Source organism: Lineus longissimus, chromosome 3, assembly GCF_910592395.1.
Source record: "Lineus longissimus chromosome 3, tnLinLong1.2, whole genome shotgun sequence".
Classification (NCBI taxonomy): Eukaryota; Metazoa; Nemertea; class Pilidiophora; order Heteronemertea; family Lineidae; genus Lineus; species Lineus longissimus.
Genome location: NC_088310.1, coordinates 1360280 through 1380048, shown reverse-complemented (window position 1 = coordinate 1380048; position 19769 = coordinate 1360280). Strand labels below are relative to the sequence as shown.

Here is a 19769-nt window from a genome sequence, read left to right as displayed (position 1 = left end):
AGTGTGGCAGGGATGAATGATTGCTTCGATGCATTTTTAATCTCTGATTTATCAAGGCCACGGGTCTCGATCAGTAAAACAATACCTTACCTGACATCAACTTCGCTGTACAGGGGAACATTTAAAGTTACTCTACCAAACTGGAGCGCCACCTGTTCCCAACGCTATAAATTTATGTTTGGCTGATCGGCCACCATAGATTTCGGATTGCCCGTCAGCTGCTGCCACCTTCCGTGAAAGGATGACATCAATCGTCGATATCATAAAACGCGCCAACGGGAATTCACTTTTTAACCTCAAATGATGAATTTATCCATATTCAGTTCGCCTTCAGTTTGTTGTTTGATATCTAAGGGTTGCCTACATTCATAGATTGCCACATCTTGACTTTCCATTTCCAAAAAAATCGTTTACCAAGAGCCTTTGCAGCTCAAAAGTACACAACCAAGATGGCGGATGAACAAAATCAACAACAATCGTTCCATGTTGAAAGCATGCCGAATGGGAATGATGGGGTGCATCAGGTTGTTTTAAACTCCGAGGGCCTCGTGCATGCCACTGAAATGGTGGATGGTACTCAAGTGAGCATAGTGGAGGCGGGAGTGAGTGAAGACATACTGCAGCAAGCTTTAGAAGAGGCTGCGGCTGGCGGTTTTGACATTGAAAATGCAACAGTCGAATATCGTACTGAAAATGGTGAAGAACATCAATATGTGACCGTGCCTGATGGCTTGACTCTGAGTGATCTCGGTGATGGTAACACCTACACAATAATAAATAGTGAAAATGGGGAGCAGATTCTCACTCCATATACAATAGGTGACCAGGGACAGGGTGATGAAAACCAGGTGACGCAGCTTGTGAACATTTCTGACGACACCGCAACTTCTTTTGGAGGATCACAGCATATTCATGAAGTTGTTGAGCTGCCACAACAGGGGTCGTTACCGGTGCAGCTTGAGATTCCGGAAGACACCATTATGGATCCAATGGACACCGAACAAACGCCAACTTCTGTTTCCCTTCTTAATGTTGACTCTGGAGCTCCGCTGGGGTCGTCAGATAATCCAATTAGGATAGTTCAACAGGGCAACCAGTACACATCGGTGCAACAACTTACACCAGAACAGTTGACGCATATCATGCAGGTTCTTCAGCAGCAGCAAGTTGCTAAGGCAACCGAAGAAGCTGGTTCCAGTACACTATTTAATCCACAGACAAATACTAAAATCGTGTATCGTGTCATATATCCATCTGATCTTCACAAATCTCCAGGAGTAACCCGCACAGCAGTTGCCTCTAGAACTAAAAATATTTTGGGTAACAAAACGACGATGATGAGTTTTGGACGTGGGCGGGGTCGCGGAAGGCCAAGGAAACATCCCCTACCAGAAGAAGATGAAAGATTAGAATTGCCAGCACTTTCACGGGAGGAGAAAGCCGCAAGAAAGAAGCAACGTCCCCGGACAAGATCTGGTCGTGTCTCTAAGCCTCCCAAGCACATGATGAAAGATTACAAGCATATTCATCTGTTGGATTGGGAAGAGGACTATCGGGAAGACGATGATAACGGAGGGTATTCCGACTATAAAGCTAGTGAGGGTGAGGAAGATGACGCTGAAAGCCGAGATGATGCCGACAGTTTGGATGCGGAGAGTAAGTTTTGAATGAAAGTGGGTAATGAACAATTCAAGTAGTGTCATCCTCTCATGTGGATAGGTCACAGAGTGATATGAAATGAATGAACACTTGTGTTTTCGATAAAGGAGTTGGTCTACAGCTTCACCTCACACTTGAGCTACAACATTGCAAGGGTGTTTCATATCCAACCCCTAGCGTTCGAAAGACATCATCTCTTGGTCTCATTATGTCTTTGGTTTTTGTTCCAGGTTTGTTAGAGGCAACAAGACCAAAAACGAACCAGTGTCAAGCATGCGGAAAGGGTTACATTGGAAGGGGCGGTCTTGCGAGGCACTACAAGTTCTTTCCTGACCATGGTACTTTAGATGATCTCCCCACAAGTGAGTGAGATATAATTCTTATCAAAATAACGGGGTAATCAGTGGCATAGTGATAAGAGCGCTGAGCTTATATTCAGGTGGTCGTGGGATTGACACCAATCGCTTTATCGTCTTTGTCCTTATAAGCAAGGCATTTCATGTATTCAACGTGTATTTCTATTAGTTTACAATTCAATCAGAATACAATTGTCACGTTGTGTGATCTCACTTCAGGCAAGAACAGCTCCACATCATTCACCAATGGTATGGTGTCAAGTCCAGCAAGCAGCACAAGTAGTTCAGTGCCTGCCGTTCAAGTGGACAGGAATCAGGCCACCACAGTTGCATCTGCATCAGGAGATACCCCGCCAGTACCATCAGTTCCATCAGTACCAGCTCCAGTCTCTGCCCCGACGCTTGGCAAACGAGGTCCGGGACGACCACCAAAATCTTCCTCAGCATCTGCTGCAAAGCTGCAGCATCTTCAGCGAGCAAGACAGATGATCTTGGAAAGCAAACCAAAGCGGAAAGTTAGTCTTAAAGAAGTAAGTTGGATAAGAAATAAACCATGTTAAAGTTATTGTCCACATCTGAGAAGTTGGGATTGACAGGCGCAATCACTTTTGGTCCTGTCTGAGGATAAGATGCTTTTCTCCCGGAGTGTCATTTGTTGTTTGTTGGGTTGTGGCCTTTGAAAATAACCAATGCTCATCTGAAACATCATTTTCAGTTCATCAAGCAATGCGAAGATGAAGAGCTAATGGAGGTTGTGCTGCCTCGGCTCACGAAAGCTATCACTCTCTGGGAATTCCTCATGATGAAGACAGAGAAGGGACGTCCCCTTAGGCCATGCATCTCTGATATCGTAACCGAGTTTGAGGAACTCCAGAAGCAAGTAAAGAAGGTCTGCCAGGAGTACCTGAAGCCATCATCTACTCCACTATCTGAACAACCAAGTTCTGGGGACGAGAGCCAGAACAAATTTCAAGTAAGTACAAAACCAGGGTCTGGGAAGCGATATTATATCAGGGCCTACAAGTGTTGTCCAATTAAGAATGGTGCGCCTGGAGTTTGTGTCTTTCTTCGAGTGGTCTTGGCATTGGTACGTTATGGATGCAATGATATGAAGAGCAACACTTACGTGCTGAAGAGAAAGAAGATGTTAAGAAGTCTTGAGATATTCATGAATGAAAATTGATTTCTCATTTCGTCCTTTCAGCTCACTAATGAAGTCATTGCGTCATCTCTCGGTCTGTCTGTCGGCACTTACGACGTGATGGAAATACCCACAGATGGTGACACGCCATTCCAGTACAAGTTCCTGACCAGTAACTCATGTATGTCAGGTATTACGGACACTAAAATGGCCCATAAACGGACTATTGAGGTGGTTAACCCCTCAGATCTGGTTGGAGACAGACCAGGTAAAAGAGTTCGGATACAGACTGATGATGATGATGATGTACCTGTTATACTCGGCAGTGCCCCGTCAAGTATGACAAACAATAAGGTGGCAACCCCTCTGACTCCACCCAGAGTCACCACAACAGTGCAGTCGAAAAATAAAGTACCTATTCCACGTATTCATGTGGTGAGGGCAAATTCAAATAATTCCGAGTTGGACGTAAAAAAGAGCCCAAAAAAGCCACCTGTTTCTGCTAGTGCTAGCCTGAGTAGTCCAGCTAAACCGGTAGCTATTCAAATAGCTGATGAAGGCAAGGTATTGGTAGCAGAGGAGAACGGTGTGGCGGTCACCGCTACTAAAGCAAATACTGAGGATAATGTTGCGATGAATTCGATCGCAGAAAAGACCAGTGTAGTCAGTAATCCGATGAAATTAGAAACTCAAAGTACTGTGTGTGAAGGAAAAGCTCACGAGCCGGAGACTGAGACAATTACGGATGCAAATGGGTCTGTCACTCCTGCAGCGGTGGAAGAAAATGAAGGAGTACAATATGTTGAAGCAGCGGAGGCTGACGGTCAAATTCTTGTTCAGATGGATAACGAGCAAGATGCAGTGGAATCGAACCAAGTGCAGATATTCCAGACTCCAGAGGGGGTGATTCTGGTTCAGAAACCAGATGGTACCGTACTGCAGATACAGCACCCAGCTGGTGAACCTATTCCTCTTGAAACTGTGCAAGCACTCCTTGCGATGGATGGCCAAGGTCAGCTTGAACAGATGGAGCAGGCCGAGATTGTTGAACAGTAGTGTATTGTATCATACTCGAACATGTAACTATTGTCAAGTGACCATGTGGGCTGCCTCCTTTGTGTTCCTATTGCATTTCTGCTTCATCAACTGCCATTTATTGTGTTACAGACTAGCACTTGTCATATGCAAGCTGTTTGATTGGTGTGGCATCTCAACAGAAATCTCAGACTTAGCCGCACAAAATGAAATTAAATGCTTAGAGTGATGCTCTGTTCATTGCCTGTTCTAAAGAAAATGTTTGAATTTCGCCGATCGAGTTCATTGTGTTTTCTTGCAGCTCATCTAAATTGAAATACACATTGCTGTAGTGTCGTTATTATGCATGTAAATTTGCTGAAACTTGGCATTTGTAATATATGTATATTGGTCTTCACAACGGCATTGTGGAATTTTTATCTCCATCTCAATACCAAGTATTCAATTTTGTAAGAAGTGTTTTGTATTGGAGTAGAACATGAGAGGATGATTTGAATGGGATGCTTGTCTTGTCTGCCTGTCTCTCAAATGTTTGTTGAGATCTACTCATGACTTAAGCAGATGATTAGTGACAGCACACACAGACACATGCAAGTCTGAGTTTAGGTCATGTTCCATTTGTATTTGAGAGACAAGTGTGCACAGATGACGCTACTTTCCTTCTCTTCGTTTCTTTGGTACAGATTTTGTGTACAACTTTTGTCCAAAACTTTCCAAACATGGCCTAATCATAGGGCATCGACCAACAGCGAAGGGGAGAAATCAAGATGACCCTGTGTGCTGAACTAACTGATGGATTAACTGAGGAGGTCTTGATTTCTACATTTCCCCTTTGCCAATATGTACATTATCCCCCTCTGTTACTTGTAATCTGTAGTCTTGTTATCTGTAGGGAAATAGTGGGTCGGTCTCTACCTAGTTTTCATTTCCTGTTCCAAGATCCCAAGTTATTGCCTTTATTATATCTGGATGTACATGTTCTTGAATGTGCTATAGCCAGGAATAAATAATATATTTATATGAACCATGCTTTACTTACACTCCAGATGCAGTGAATCGCCTTGTTACTCCCCTAATCAGCTTAGGAGTAGATGAATTGACAGCCTTGGGAGTCTTTGTCTTATCCGGTCATGTGCACATCCTGAGCTACTGTCCTTCATGGAGCCACTTTATACCCCCAAGGACGGGATAATGGGTGAAGCCCAAAACTACCAAACAACCCTGAACAACTTCATGACCTTCACAGTAATAGGTTAGATGTATTTCAGAGCTGGATACATTGTGGCAGATGTACAATATCAATACAAACCACGACAGATTTGATAGACCCCCACCCCCACCCCCTTTCTCAAAAGATTGAGACCAAGGCATCTCATAGTTTAGCTCAGTCACTTGTCCATGCCATTGATTGCATTAGATAGACCCCTTTACATCCCCTTGGAAACACACAGGTTGGACATCTCAAAAGCTGGATGTCCTTAAATTTGGACATCCCCAAGTCAACATAATTTCAAGGACAATGAATTCATGTGTGTGATAACAAGTGACCAGTCTGAGATGGTACTGTACTATGGACATCCTAGTAAACACCAGAACATTCACAGTCAAGTCGCCTGCCAAACCAGAAGATAGTGGAAATCCCCTGATTTGCATTGATTTTTGGCACCCAACCAACTGCTGATTATCAATTGGGGACACTGTCTAGGCCAAGCTGCGGTGGTGTGACTCTTAATACTGTACAGTTTTAGTTGAAGCTTTGAGAAGAGAATGGATGTGGTCAGTGTTGGTGGGATTGTCACTGATATTTACAGGTAGGTAATGAATCTTTAGGCTAGAGACACTGGGTGTACCGGCCAAGCCAAAGACAAGGCATGATGGCAAGGGTAGGCGTACCATATTTACCCTTTCTTGATATCACAATAGGGTGTACTGTACACTTCGAGTGCGGTCATGAACTGGATGGGACGTGGTACCAAGGAACAGGGTATGGGGCGTTTTACCACATCCTTCGGTGGAGATATGTGTTGACATGTTTCTATAACCTATAAAATGTTTTAGCAGCTTTTGGCCAATCTCACATCATGCATTTCCTTCGGGGTGTCACAATCAGTTTAGACAATATTGTCTCCAGCCAGACACCTGGTTGTGCCATGACCCGGGCCATGACTACAGTAGTCTCAAAGACTCATTTAATATTTTCCCTTCAGTTTCTGTCCCACATTCCCCAAGCCTGGAGAGAGTGTCTGCGCTCGTTACTGCACAATGGGATATGGTGGCAAGGGGGCAAACCAAGCCGTCATGGCAGCAAAGTTAGGGGCAAAGTCTGCTCTAATTGGAAAGGTAGGAGTAACAGACATATTTGTCAGTTTAAACAGCTTATAATGGACGAGACCTGCATGACATTACTCATCTTGTGATAGAACAGCAGTCTTGGCTCCTCCAGTTCCTAAGACAGTAATGTGGGGACAGTCTCCTCCAAGTACAAGAAGGAAACCCCTATTGAAACAACCGGCCGTTAGAAGTTTAAAATGTCTTAGGATAGAATGCCCGGGAACCAAAGGATTCTATTATGCGCTTCAATCTCTGAGCTATTGACGGTCAGGGTCTCTATAGAACCAATTGCAGAATACAATAGGGCCGGACACTTTTTCCAGGGGGGCATTTGTTACTGTTACACCGGCTCTGAAAGACATGTAAACAGACTTGAATGACAGGCCCCTTGAAACATGTCTAGAGAATGACTGAAGTGAGATACCTTCCTCAAACACTTGTCTCCGAGTGACATGAGGATATCCCTGCTGAGAAGAGTGCACAGAACCGTCTCCATTTGTCATCCCAAGCAAGAAATATCTGTCTTAGTAAAATTTTAGGACAGTCGCCTTCCATGTGTGCAACCGTGTCTGAAAGACGCAAGGACAGTCCTTCCGAGAGTGCATAGAATCGTCTCCACTGGTGATCACAACCTATGAATATCTGTCTCCAATATGACTTTAAGACAGTCTCCTCAAAGCGGATAACCCCTGCGTCTTACTTGTTTTGTGATTGCAGGTTGGGGATGATGTTTTTGGGAAAATGCATTTTGCTGGATATGAAGAGGCTGGTCTGAATTCAGGTAATCATTAAATTAATGCAGGTGATTGATTACATTGATGTCAGTGCGCTTCGTTTGTCAAATATATGGGAGTGGGAAATCGTCCAGAAACAACCGCCTCCAAAAGACATGAGCACCGTCTCCTCTAGAGACATAATGCGGATATGAACTCTCTTATGCCATTATCAGTGAGGTAATGATGACAATAAGTGTTTCAAAGATACTAACACCGCATAGTGCTGACATTTGTTTCAGTAATTTAAGTTGTGAGGTGTGGGAAGTATCTCAGATGTGGCTGTGACTTTGTACTTCGAATGCTCATATTGTATACGGAAGCTATGCGGTTTTCATCTTGGTTCAATGAGACCTTTTGGGGGGGGGGGGGACTGGGTAGGGGCATGTAATGTAGGGTCAACTGGATGAACAGAAATTCCATTCATTTCAGACTTTGTCTTCACAACGAGTGAAGCTGGGACAGCCCTGGCATGTGTTATGGTACGAGATGATGGTAAGCTGCTGCCTTTGTCATGTCTGAGGCTTTTAACTGAAAGTTTGCGTCAGTCACTTAAATTTGGTTAGACGTAGTGGCCCAGCAGAGCCTTGCTGGTCAACATTATATCAAACCAAGTACATGTATGTGTCTACAGACGCAGGATCGACATCCACTTTATCAAAGGGCAGCAGCTATAACAGCGCTCAGAAGAAATCCTCCTTGATTGTACGTGACACTGTCCTCATTAGGTGAACGGTTGTTCACAACCAACATGCGATCCTGGTTGTGCCATTGTCCCTTGCATCGCTCTTTACTGCACGAGATGGGTTGAAATCATGACTTAAATGACACAGTATACTTCAGTATATAAGGCATGTTATGAGCAACTGGTTATGAGATAGAATGAGATTTATTGGTAGGATATGCATAAAAAGGAACGGACAAAACCACACTGACCTGTTCTATTATCAGATTACATTGATCATACAGCCTGTTGGAATAGTGATCTTGACGATGAGAGTGTTGGAAATGGTGATATTGTATTTTGGAATTCTGATCGATCGCATTCACATGCCAAGTTTACCTACTCATAAAGATGTCACAACATCATTGATATATGTTGCTGAAGCTTTGCCAGTAAACAAGTAATGTGTTTGATTCCTTCCACTTCAGGTATGAACTGCATATCTGTAGCTTATCAGGCAACACTCCTGCTGAACAAAGACGATATTCAAAAAGCTGAAGACATGATCAAATCTGCCAAAGTTGTCAGCTGCCAATTAGAGACAACCCATGCAACGACGCTTGCTGCTCTGAAAGTGGCAAAGAAACATGGAGGTAGTTGTAATTCCCATGCTCGTCAGATGGATCTCTTGAGCCTACCAGCTCTGACCATATCTCTCCAATGGTTCAACTCATTTATAGCCATTCAGGAATGAAGAGGAGCGGATACAGGGAGAACGCATTTCGTATTTCAAGAAGTGTGGTAGCTTCGCCGTCTTTTAAGTTTCACAACTTTGTAAGATTGTAACAGAGACTAGTATAAAGATTGTGACAAACACAATAGTACATCCAGGATCAATTCTCTTTCAGTGACAACTGTCCTCAACGCTGCACCTCCAAGTGCCGAACCTTTGTGCGAGGAGATGTTCACTGTCTCTGATATCTTCTGTACGAACGAAACTGAGGTATGTTGATGATACCCACCCCGTCCTCAAAAACGAGTCCATCTGGTCGTTTTGTTGGTTTGTCTGTTTGCTGGGCTTGGCTTTGTTGGTACTCCATCATATTCCTTTATACCAAGACACAGCTACATTCTACTGATGTCCTTTGAGAATTTCCCATTGTCAACCTCCACTTATGTCAGTTTACTTTCCAAGTCCATGCAGTTGACGCCCTCTTTGCATCATTGATTGAGCCTGATGTACATAAATGTCAGTTCTAACGAGCATACCGATTTTGTCGCGTTGTACATCAGTCCCAAATACTCTTTCTTCATGGAATCACTTCTAGTATCACTGATAACTAATATGTACTTTCAGACTGAGACGTTTACAGGATTGCCTGTTGCCACAGTGGACGAAGCCAAAATGGCCACAAAATTTCTCCTTGGGAAAGGATGCAAATCTGTGATAGTGACCCTTGGTGAGGGAGGGTGTGTCTATGCTAGTCTGGAGGAGAAAGAACCCAAACATCTTCCAGCAAAGAAGGTCAAGGCCGTGAATACTACTGTGAGTATGATATGTGTTCTTGCTACTCATGTGCAAAAAGGCCAGGATCTTCATGTTGGAGACATCCAGTGTCACATCCAGCTAGCACACGGCAGAGACAGTTTCATTGGCAGCCTGAACCTGGCGCCAAGACTGTCAGAGTCAATGACACACGGGTCATATGTCATTGTGGAGACAGTGTCACATCCAGCTAGCACACGGCAGAGACAGTTTCATTGGCAGCCTGAACCTGGCGCCAAGACTGTCACAGTCAATGACACACGGGTCATATGTCATTGTGGAGACAGTGTCACATCCAGCTTGAACATGGCAGAGAGACGGTGTCCAGCTGAGTTTGGAGGAGACAGCGACTGTGTCCTGGCTTATCAACACTATTCAAAAGTTGTGGAAACAGTCACACCGTCAATTCGACTGAGACAGTCTTGATGGCCTTTTGGTACGCCTTTTGGTGCAACTGAAAGCCTCCTTTGAAGACAAAAAGCATGTCACCAAACAGACCATTACAGCTATAAATCATTTTAAACTGAGTCTTAATCTTCTTTCCAGGGTGCTGGCGATGCATTCATTGGTGCTCTGTGTTTCTACATTGCTAAGTACAGCCACCTGAGCTTCGGGGAGAAGATTCGGAGGTCGGTGGAGATTGCAACGATTAGTGTCCTGTCACAAGGGACCCAAACAAGTTACCCTCTTGCAAAGGACTTGCCCAAAGAACTTTTGGAATAACTGTGGACAACTGGCAATAGATCTAGTCATGGAATTTCCCCAGAGTTTATAAACTGGTACCGACTGTACTGAGCAGAACTATATTGGACCAGATCACAGTTTCATTCTTGAAATGGTGCTGGATGTTTTTGTGTTGTAAAAACTTCCATGAAATACATTTTACAATTAAACTGCTGTTGACAAATTGAGTTTCTCCAATGCTATTGAACTGACTTATCCGCATTTGGCTTGCTCAACTTGAGCCATTTAGTTCAGACTGGTACATCATGTCTTCTGGTTGTGACTTGGTCCTCTTCAGAGCAATATGGGATGAATGGCCTTTCCATGTACTATGAAAGACAACATAATCTCTCCCTGAGCAAACCATAATGCATGAAACAAGCATTTGCCCAGGCTCTACAAAGCACTTGAGGCTAGGACTGGCCATGGCATAATTTCTTCTTGATGACAAACACAGTGGTTATCCCTGGTCTACATGTATGTCACAAAGAAACTAAACATGCCATTCATAAAATCAGTTTATTCTTACAAATAAAAGAATAATAAAACAGCTCTCAGTTAAATGAATCAAGAGACAGTCAAATTGCAAACTTGCTTTTGTAGTTGTTCTGAGACAGACTCGCAACTCATCAGCATTCCCCCCTCACCAGCAGGTTATGGCTCTCCACAGCAATAGCAACAAGTCATAATATATTATTACCAATAGTACCATATCAAATACACTGACCCTCCCCAAACAAGAGGATCTGCTCTTGCTAACACTATCTATCTATTCATCCTATCTATTCCTATTCACACCAATAATATCAAAAATGTACATATAAACTGTACCAAAAGAAATCCTCTGAAGTGGTAATTGAAAGTAAATGTTGACATCATTTTGGGTATTAAAGAGCATTATCTTGGTAGAAACAACATTCAGTTATTTAAACATTTTCAGAGCAGACCAACAGTAATGTATGTTTCTCTACTTCCACACCAGCGCCCCAAATGAAATGAACATTCTATCTTACAACACGGACAACAGAGAAAATGTAGCACCAATTTTGAAAATGTGCAGAAATGACACAAACCTCATTTTGAGGCCTAACAATCTATTGTCTAATACTGTGGCCGTGATTTAATGAGTGTGACTGCAGTATTGTGCAGGAATTTCAATATGAATCTGAGCAATCATGTAATTTTCTCAATTCACTTTTAACTGAGAATAGCACTCTTACGCGACTTATACTCATGTGATTGAACGTAGGTGAAATGTTATTGTCCCTTTAAGCATTCTTGACTCGTAAACCTCAAGGTAGCTTCTTCGCCCGATAGCAGCTCTCGCAACAGAACTTTGAGAAATAGTGATGTTTGCAAAGGTTGGCTCGAATGATCAGTTCGCAGTCGGCATACTTCGGTTGGTCGTAACAATTCGGGGGAAACGTCATCGCTGAAACACAATAGGAAAACAGGTTAATTTTCAGACAAGGACACATCCTTGACCTTTAGCAAGTTGCTTTTAATTACCACATCCTTTATACGAAACACAAACTGAGATTTCTGGAACCAATGCCTCATGTAAAGCCAAGTCATTGCATCATTTATGGCCATCCATCAGGTTTTATTTTACATAAAACTATTCACAAATTACTCCTACACCTCTACTCAATAGTGCTGGTGTGAACATCAAGACAGATATACTCCAGAGATCAACTTATGATGTTGACAAATTGGTTACTATACAGCGACAATGTTTATTTCTGTTTACTTTGTAACATGTTAATACAGTGTATACAAATGGTGTAGGCCTGAAAGAAGAACAGCCAGCCATATATAAAAGGAATCGTACTTGGTGAAGTGTTTATAGTTCTGGGCCCAGTTGCTGAATCAGTGTTAAAGACACCAGGTTTCGCTCAACTAGGCACTTTCTACTAAACCTCATTCACAAGAGCAGTGTTAGGACTTTACACCAACATTAGCGCCAATGGAGCAACCAGACCCAATTTGATTGGTGCATGAAATGATGATTTATTTCGATGGTGATGATAGATGGAGATGGGGATGGGAATGGAGAGTACAGAGAAAGAGATAAGAATATATGATATGATTGTATTCATAGATTCGTGGACCGTGATGGTTAGTGTTGATACCAATATCTTACGTAGGGGTTGGGTAGTTGTTGTTGAGGTTTTGACTGTTGTGGCTTTCACTGTACGTAGAGTAAAGAACAATATAATAAGTAACCAAAAACAAAGACATAAGACAATTTGGCTGAAAGGGACTGATAAGTATCGATGTCCAGACATGGGAAATCAGTAAGTTGATTGACCAAATGGTTAAATGCAGTCTGCAATGATGAAAATCATAGCGAACAAGAACATTGTTGAAGAGAGAACATTGAGTCTTTGCTGTAACACACTCTTCGCCTCCCCAAACATCGTTCAAGCTCGTTTTGCAACAAATGGATAGATTGTCTCCTGGCAAAAGCTGGGATTACTCTTTATTTTCCAAGACTGGTTACAAAATGTAGGTATGCTTCAATGGCAAAGTTGCATGCGAGGACACATTCAGATCCGGGGACAAATTCACAACAGGGGACAAAGTCCCAACCAATAGGAGAGGACTACTACACATTCTGCGGGTAAATGAAACTAGAACGCTACTCTGGAGTGTACTGCAAAGGGACTTAAAGCTACTCTGGAGTGTACTGCAAAGGGACTTAGTAATCCAAGCTACTCTGGAGTGTACTGCAAAGGGACTTAGTAATCCCAGACTTACCTGGTGGATTGACCTTTATCTTTGTGCTGTTTGTTTTTAATTCCCTGACATTATTTGCGCTACAAAAGTAAACACCACTGTCCTTCTCCGTGGCGTTGTTGATGACGAGACCTTCCATGTCGTCAAACTCGTATTTTTCAGACTCCTTTAAGCGGTCGCCTCCCTTGTTTTTGTACCATATGATTTTGGGCGGCGGGTATCCAGTGGCATTACATCGGAGGTTGATGGTAGAGCCGTCTTCATAGGTGTCGTTATGACTCTCAATAAATACCTTGATGTCCGCTGAATGAAACACAAAGAAAGTTGCAGTTTAAAATATGGGGAAATGAATATTAGCAAAGATTATATCACAATTTTACAAGTCTCCCACCTGCATGCAGTTAATCAGACATATCATACAACAGAATGTGAAACGGCTGCTTACTTGTAATCTTGGCAGGGTCTGCAATTCAACAAAGATTGTGTTCGGTTTGAGACAGGTCGTGTCAAACAGCATAGGCCTAAAATGATGACTAATGCACAGGTTAAAACTGAAACATTTGAGATGCCAGCTTGTGTTAAGCTGAATCACCAGCCAAACACAAAGTTTTAACATAAATGACCCCTCTAAAGGACTCATTTGGATCAACTTACCCACTAAAGATACAGTAGTGATCTGTTTCTGGGGTTCACCCACTCCGTTATAAGCCTCACACACATATTCTCCCTCATGATCAAGACCCACGTCGAAGATCTGCAGTGAGTTATTGAACAAGAGTCGCATCCTGTCTATTGCAAATGTCTCTTCGATGGGGATTCCATTGAGGAACCATAATATCTTCGGCGAGGGTAGGCCCTTGGCTTCACAGTTGAGAGTGATGGTTGACCGAGGTTTGATGGATAGATCTCTTGGACCAGTGGTGAAGATCTTGGTGGGGACTGAAATAAGATGATGAAATCTTACAGTGAAAGATGTCCTGGTCTCCAAGATGGCCAGACAATGTCACTGCGCTACAAGGCTACAACAGGTGAGTTGCCGAGGACATAATCTCTGCCAAGAGTCACCTGAAGTGTTCACGGTACCCACCTCCTAATACCTTTAGTAGCATGTTTTTGCTCACCTTGGATCATGACCGACATCCCTTGAGTAGCAGGCTTCCCAAATCCATTGTACGCCCGACACGTGTAGTAGCCAGCATCCTTCCTGGTCACTTTGTACATGACCAATGTGCCGTTTGGATATTTCTTGTATTTCTCAGGCATGTGGTGGATCATCATGGGAAACCTGAAAGAGGACAGACGTCTTCAATTAGAGGGACAATGTCACAACCAGATGAATCAGCTAAATTTGTACTGATGAACACACTGTATGGCCTTGTTAATCCAATCAGTCTCCAACTAGCGTGGAGGGGTCTTTCACAAGCTTCTCAACAGGATGTCGGTGTCGAAGTACAACACCACCCTGTCCTTGTGATGTAATGGAGTCGGAGGTTGGAATACTCACCGGTCTTTGTACCATGTGATCACGGGGAGTGGGGCACCAGTGGCATCACAAGGCAACTGGACAGTCCGGCCCGCTACGGTTAGGATCTGGGTGGTCTTGGGTTTCTTGATCGCTGGAGACACCTCTGTTAACAAAGACATCAAATGTTAAATGGAGATGTCATACAATGTCCAATCAATATGGAGGGAGGATACATGACCTTGCTTCATCTTGCTCACTCGCTTTGGGACATAGCATTATCTGTCAGTAACTGATCGTAACTGATTGAAATAAGAGTTTGCCACTTCATTTGTGGTTAAATAAACTTGGCTGAGACTTACTTGGACATCCTCTGAGGTTGTAGCCTTTAGCTGGAGTGCGACTATCGAGACAACACCCATACAATGAACTCTTGCAAGCTTTATCCTCTGGTGGCTTCACCGTAACTGCAATACAAAATATTCAAGTTGGATGAGAATGGTGTCGTCCACATGGTTCATTCTCTCAAAGTGAACTAGTGTGTCAATTAGCAATGCGTCTCAGTCTTTAGCGTAGGAGGAGTGGTCCATCACAAGCTACTGATGACCTGGATAGGGTCTTTGAGGCAATTAAATTGACTTGTCAAGGACATATTCAATTCACCAACTTACTTATCTTAACCGGGACAAGGCACTTTGCACCACATCCAGTCTGACAGCATTTGCTCTCATCCTTGCAGTCAGCATCAGAGAGACACTGCACAACACAGATATCACGACTATTGGCATGATTGGAGCTTCTGACAGCCAGGGGACAGATTCCAGGCTTGATTTCTAAATGTGGAAAAGGTATTTTTATATGTTTATAGAGAGACTGCTCCAAGTATGGACTCCAACCAATAAACTTCCACTATGAGATAAACTTGGGACGTCTACTTACTTACACCAAGTTAAAGTTAATGCCCGTTTGTCCTGTGGTCACTCCGGGAAACAAGGACTATTGGTTTTATCATCTCCATCAATGAACAGTTCAATAAAGAATGAGAATTCCCAGAAACCCAGAGCAAGTACAGACGAATGCATCTGATAAGATTGTACTGGATGTGAATTTGATAAGGGGTAGGGCACATGACACTTACTTAGTCTGCAGACAGGCCTTGCCAGCGGGCATGGGAAGGTGACACACTGGACCTCTTCAGCAGCACAGCTCATGTCAGAGGTACAGTGGATATTGTGGCAAGGGTCATGGCACCTGCACCTCTCACAACCATCTTCAATTGCCTGACCGTAGGGACAGAGCAAGTTGCACTGGAGTTTCTCACATGGATCTGCAAATCAGAACATACATTGTGACTTTTCTACAAGTAAGGTTGTGCTGTTCAATACATTTCTTGACGAAAAGACCAAGGACATGGGCAAGATTTCAACAGGGGCCTGAAGAGTCTCACTGTCTCACTGCATGGTAGGCCTTTAACACTTACCGAATGTAGTTGTCGAGATAGTAGTTGTTGTGGTCGGACTAGGAGTAGGAATGGCCCTCGTAACACACGAATAGTAGCACTCAACTTCTGAGACAAACCGATTGCGATTTCCATGACATCCACCATATTCAAACTGTCGACATTTGGCTGTGACACGGTCATAGTACCATCTTGGAATGTTCATGTTACAGGAGCCCACAGCTTTTGGAAGGACGCAAATATCTGAAATCAGAAATCACTTGTACGTCTATGACTTTCTTTGATACGGGACATGGGTGCAAATATTTGTGATGCATTAACTCATTTGGTGAACTTGTCTCAACTTCTTCTTCATTCACTCATTCCAACCCACCTTCAATGACTTCAGGCCTACAGTAGGTATCACATTCCTCTCTCGAGTTGAATCGGTTTCCATTCCCATCGCAGCCTGTGTAGTTGAACGGGTGACACATACGCGTTGTGTAACTGAAGTACCATCTTGGCATCGAGTCATAACATTTGCCAACTTCCCGGGGCAGATGGCAAATATCTAGAAACGAAAGCAATAGACAATTAGACCTATAATAGCCCATAAGGTATTTCCTACTAGAGGAATAGCATAATATTTACCTCCTGGATCCAACAACAGCCCCAAAGTAAGGACAATGTTCAGTTTATCATATTTCTTCTTCCTATTCCTTTGGGCAACAGTTGATACACAATCTCCTTTCCCATTTGTATCCGTAACTCACCTTGAACCATGGACTTGATCTCAAAAGTCTCCTCGACACAGGAGCTCTCACATTCAGCAGCCGAAATGAAGCGATTAGCATTTCCTTCACATCCTCCATAGTAGAAGTGTTCACAGGACTCCTTCTCATGGTTGAAGTAATAACGGGGGAGAATGGCCTTACAGGGACCTGGTTCTTTGGCTAAGGAGCACATCTCTGATTCTGTGAAAGAGTAAGAAACGACCGACATGTAATGGGAAGTACAAGTACATTAGGGCCGACTGATAACATGTGGTGCACTTGTCAATTATAAGGAAGGTCTCTTGTCGTGTCACTACCTTGACAGGTGTTGTCTTCTTCTTTTATCACTGCTCTTTGGCATAACAATGCCTCCTCGTACATAAGTATTTTGCCATGACTTCGCCATATACGCAGGTACACAGAATCTCATCTCATTCGTGGGGCAACCTGGTGTGCCATTGATTCTACGAATTGAACACCAGAAACCCATTGAAACACATCTGACTTGACCTGATGTCTTCTACTCACTCTTCAATTTTCTATCAATGCATATCTGTTTACACTCGGCCTCTGAATCAAATATGTTTGCATTTCCCTTACAGCCGCCGTAGAGGAACCACCGGCAGTCACCATAGTCTTTATCAAAGTACCATCTCACCAACCTAGCATCGCATGGTCCGGCATCAACGGGTTCTTGGCACAAGTCAAACACTGAAAGATACGTGTTAAATCATGATATGATAGTTCTATTTCAGGCCATCCAAGGTTGTGATCAAGACAATGTCACATTCACCGAGGTTACGGACAAGACTTCAGATTCGTATCAGACAATTCATACCCGAGATGTAGAAAATGAAAGAAGATAGATCATCAACAAGAAGCTTACCTGTGACCTCTGGCTCCATTGTGACTGTGGTAGATACCTCCTCTATAAGGACAGTAGATGGTGTGGTCATTTTATAAACGCATCTATTTTCACATTCCGCGAAGCTATCGAAACGATTCCCATTGCCGTCACATCCACCGTATAAGAAGCGTCGACACGTCTTCAGCTGTGCATTGAAGTACCACACTGGGTAGAAACCATTACAGGTACCAGAGTAACGCTGCTGGAGACATACATCTGAAGAGATGTGGTACATCAGTCAGATCAAACAAATCAAAATCTTTAAATCAAGCATGTGATTCTGTTAGAGTGGTGCATCAAGGGAACATCAGTGCTTGTCACTCTGAGGTCGCCACTTGGATTCTCGGGATGCACATGTAATAGAGATGTGATAGAGGGCCAATGAAATAAATTTCTGCACTGTATTGGCCCTGTACATTTTACATAGCAAAATTGTATCAACACGAAATGAGCCTACCTCCTTCTGTAGTAGTGGGAGCGAGAGTTGTGGTAGTGGTGGTGGTAGTGGTAGTGGTCGTCGTAGCAACAGTAGTAGTCGTCGGTGCGGGTGTGGTGACTTCTGGGCAAGTTGTGATGCAGCGCTTCCTTGTCAAGAACCTGGAAAGAATGTGGCATAGTAAAGACATCTCAGACACATCTGCCTGGGGATGTCGCCAAAGATATTTGACATTTCTGTGCTCGAGGATGACTAACACAAAGTCTGTTTGTCTCAAAAGCAACCATGCTTTACCTGTTTTCGTTGCCCTGGCAACCTCCATAGGTGAATGTCATGCACTTCCCCATATCTCTGTCGAAGTACCATCTCTCAAGTTTACCTCGACACGGACCAGTTTCACGCTGCAGCATGCACGTGTCTGCACGCTCCTCTGGAATGGGATAAAATGACCATGGAATTTGATCCTCTTCTGCTCGTGAGGCAATAATGGGTGTCTACACAAAACAGCAGCTAACCCTGTGTTCCCCAGATGAAAATGGTTGCGGGACAATCACGGAACACATTGTACAAGATGTCTGAATTGCGACCCTGGTAAAGGAAGTGGTATTAATCGTAAAGTGACTTGCCGAATGTCACGCTCGATGTGTCTGTGTTGAATATCATATTTTGTAGTGTGCATTGAGAAGTATTTTCTACACTGTGCAATGAAATGACCTGCATACCTTCCTTAGGTGGATCAGTCGCATTGCAGCCCGCCTTGCATTCCTCATGGGTCTCAAAGTTATTGGCGTTTCCCTGACAGCCACCAAAATAGAACTCCTTACAATAACCATCTTCAGGATCGTGGAACCATCGCTTGGAGTATGCGGTACAAGGACCGGATTCTGGTTTCAGTGAACACGTGTCTGAAATGAATCAATGGTAGACAGGAATGAGCCTTCTTTAATTGTCTAGGTTAATCGAGGTTAGCTAATTCCCTCTTGATGACCAACTTCAACGGACGTTTCCTGACAACAGTACATTGCCAAGTGGTTCTTACTTGCACAAGTATGAAGATGAAGAATGAAGATTAACTCTTGACCTACCTATTTGCTCCTTGACACACTTCCTGCTGCAGTCGTTGAAGCTATGGAACCTGTTCCTGTTGCCACCACACCCCGAGTAATCAAATGCCTCACATTGGTCTGATTCGTGGTCGTAGGCGAAGCTGGGGTGTGACTGGGTGCAGGGGCCAGCCACCTTTTTCTCATCGCAGGTAGCTGGAAGACAAACGTTTTAGTCAATGAAAATGTCCCTTGATCTCCAGACTCAATGTCAGCAATCAGGATTCCAAACTGAAGTGCGAATGAAGATAGAGAAGAGAAAGCTATTCCAACAATTGCTATCATTTCATCAGAGGCTTGCTCATACATCATATCTCAAAGCAGTCTGTTTTACTGACCCAAGTGACATCCTGTCGTGTTTTCTGAAGTGTCTGATGTCTTTTAGTCATGTGTTGGCTTTTAAACTGCTTATGACTACATGAGAACCGAGTCTGTATTAGAGATCATCAGTGTCTGGATGGCATACCTTTCTCCACATCTCTTGCACACATCCACTCGCACTCTCTCTTAGTGTAGAACTTATTGGTGTTGCCTTTACAGCCTCCATAAATGAAGTCCTCACACTGACCATTTGCTGAGTTATAGTACCACCTCTGGATGGTTCCATTACAAGGACCACTGATCTTCAGCTGAGCACAGCGATCTGTAGTGAAGAAGAGAAATCCTGAGTTTTTGAATGTCCC

At 43.4% G+C, this 19769-nt stretch overlaps 3 protein-coding genes across 3 annotated transcripts in view; 2 read left to right on the top strand and 1 right to left on the bottom strand.

Moving 5' to 3' along the window:
• The first annotated feature begins 242 nt into the window (after positions 1-242).
• On the top strand, positions 243-5187 carry LOC135485249 (uncharacterized). Its single transcript, XM_064767094.1, has 5 exons — positions 243-1656; positions 1890-2021; positions 2235-2545; positions 2731-2988; positions 3220-5187. The coding sequence occupies exons 1-5, from the start codon at positions 450-452 to the stop codon at positions 4210-4212; spliced, it is 2901 nt and encodes a 966-aa protein (XP_064623164.1). The 5' UTR covers positions 243-449; the 3' UTR covers positions 4213-5187.
• A 707-nt stretch (positions 5188-5894) lies between these two features.
• Positions 5895-10412, top strand: LOC135485243 (ribokinase-like). The gene is made up of 8 exons (XM_064767087.1): positions 5895-6002; positions 6399-6531; positions 7240-7303; positions 7728-7790; positions 8448-8612; positions 8868-8962; positions 9317-9505; positions 10052-10412. The coding sequence occupies exons 1-8, from the start codon at positions 5959-5961 to the stop codon at positions 10226-10228; spliced, it is 930 nt and encodes a 309-aa protein (XP_064623157.1). The 5' UTR covers positions 5895-5958; the 3' UTR covers positions 10229-10412.
• Positions 10413-10733: 321 nt separating this feature from the next.
• Positions 10734-19769, bottom strand: part of LOC135485242 (papilin-like) — a 28822-nt gene continuing 19786 nt past the window's right edge. The window contains exons 22-39 of the mRNA XM_064767086.1: positions 19553-19729; positions 19069-19242; positions 18706-18888; positions 18278-18413; positions 18005-18144; positions 17527-17763; positions 17169-17351; positions 16641-16841; positions 16262-16438; positions 15910-16131; positions 15568-15756; positions 15101-15262; positions 14792-14896; positions 14472-14595; positions 14089-14252; positions 13622-13906; positions 12989-13270; positions 10734-11660 (exon numbers count right to left, since the gene is read on the bottom strand). Coding sequence (XP_064623156.1) covers positions 11521-11660; positions 12989-13270; positions 13622-13906; positions 14089-14252; positions 14472-14595; positions 14792-14896; positions 15101-15262; positions 15568-15756; positions 15910-16131; positions 16262-16438; positions 16641-16841; positions 17169-17351; positions 17527-17763; positions 18005-18144; positions 18278-18413; positions 18706-18888; positions 19069-19242; positions 19553-19729 — 3281 coding nt within the window. The 3' untranslated portion in view covers positions 10734-11520. The remainder of the gene's footprint in view (positions 11661-12988; positions 13271-13621; positions 13907-14088; positions 14253-14471; positions 14596-14791; positions 14897-15100; positions 15263-15567; positions 15757-15909; positions 16132-16261; positions 16439-16640; positions 16842-17168; positions 17352-17526; positions 17764-18004; positions 18145-18277; positions 18414-18705; positions 18889-19068; positions 19243-19552; positions 19730-19769) is intronic.

Coding starts and splice junctions, on each gene's coding strand:
- LOC135485249 (XM_064767094.1), top strand. CDS start 450: ATGGCGGATGAACAAAATCAACAACAATCGTTCCATGTTGAAAGCATG. Junction 1,657..1,889: donor CGACAGTTTGGATGCGGAGA/GTAAGTTTTGAA, acceptor TTTTTGTTCCAG/GTTTGTTAGAGGCAACAAGA. Junction 2,546..2,730: donor GGAAAGTTAGTCTTAAAGAA/GTAAGTTGGATA, acceptor CATCATTTTCAG/TTCATCAAGCAATGCGAAGA.
- LOC135485243 (XM_064767087.1), top strand. CDS start 5,959: ATGGATGTGGTCAGTGTTGGTGGGATTGTCACTGATATTTACAG. Junction 6,003..6,398: donor ATTGTCACTGATATTTACAG/GTAGGTAATGAA, acceptor TTTTCCCTTCAG/TTTCTGTCCCACATTCCCCA. Junction 9,506..10,051: donor TCAAGGCCGTGAATACTACT/GTGAGTATGATA, acceptor TCTTCTTTCCAG/GGTGCTGGCGATGCATTCAT.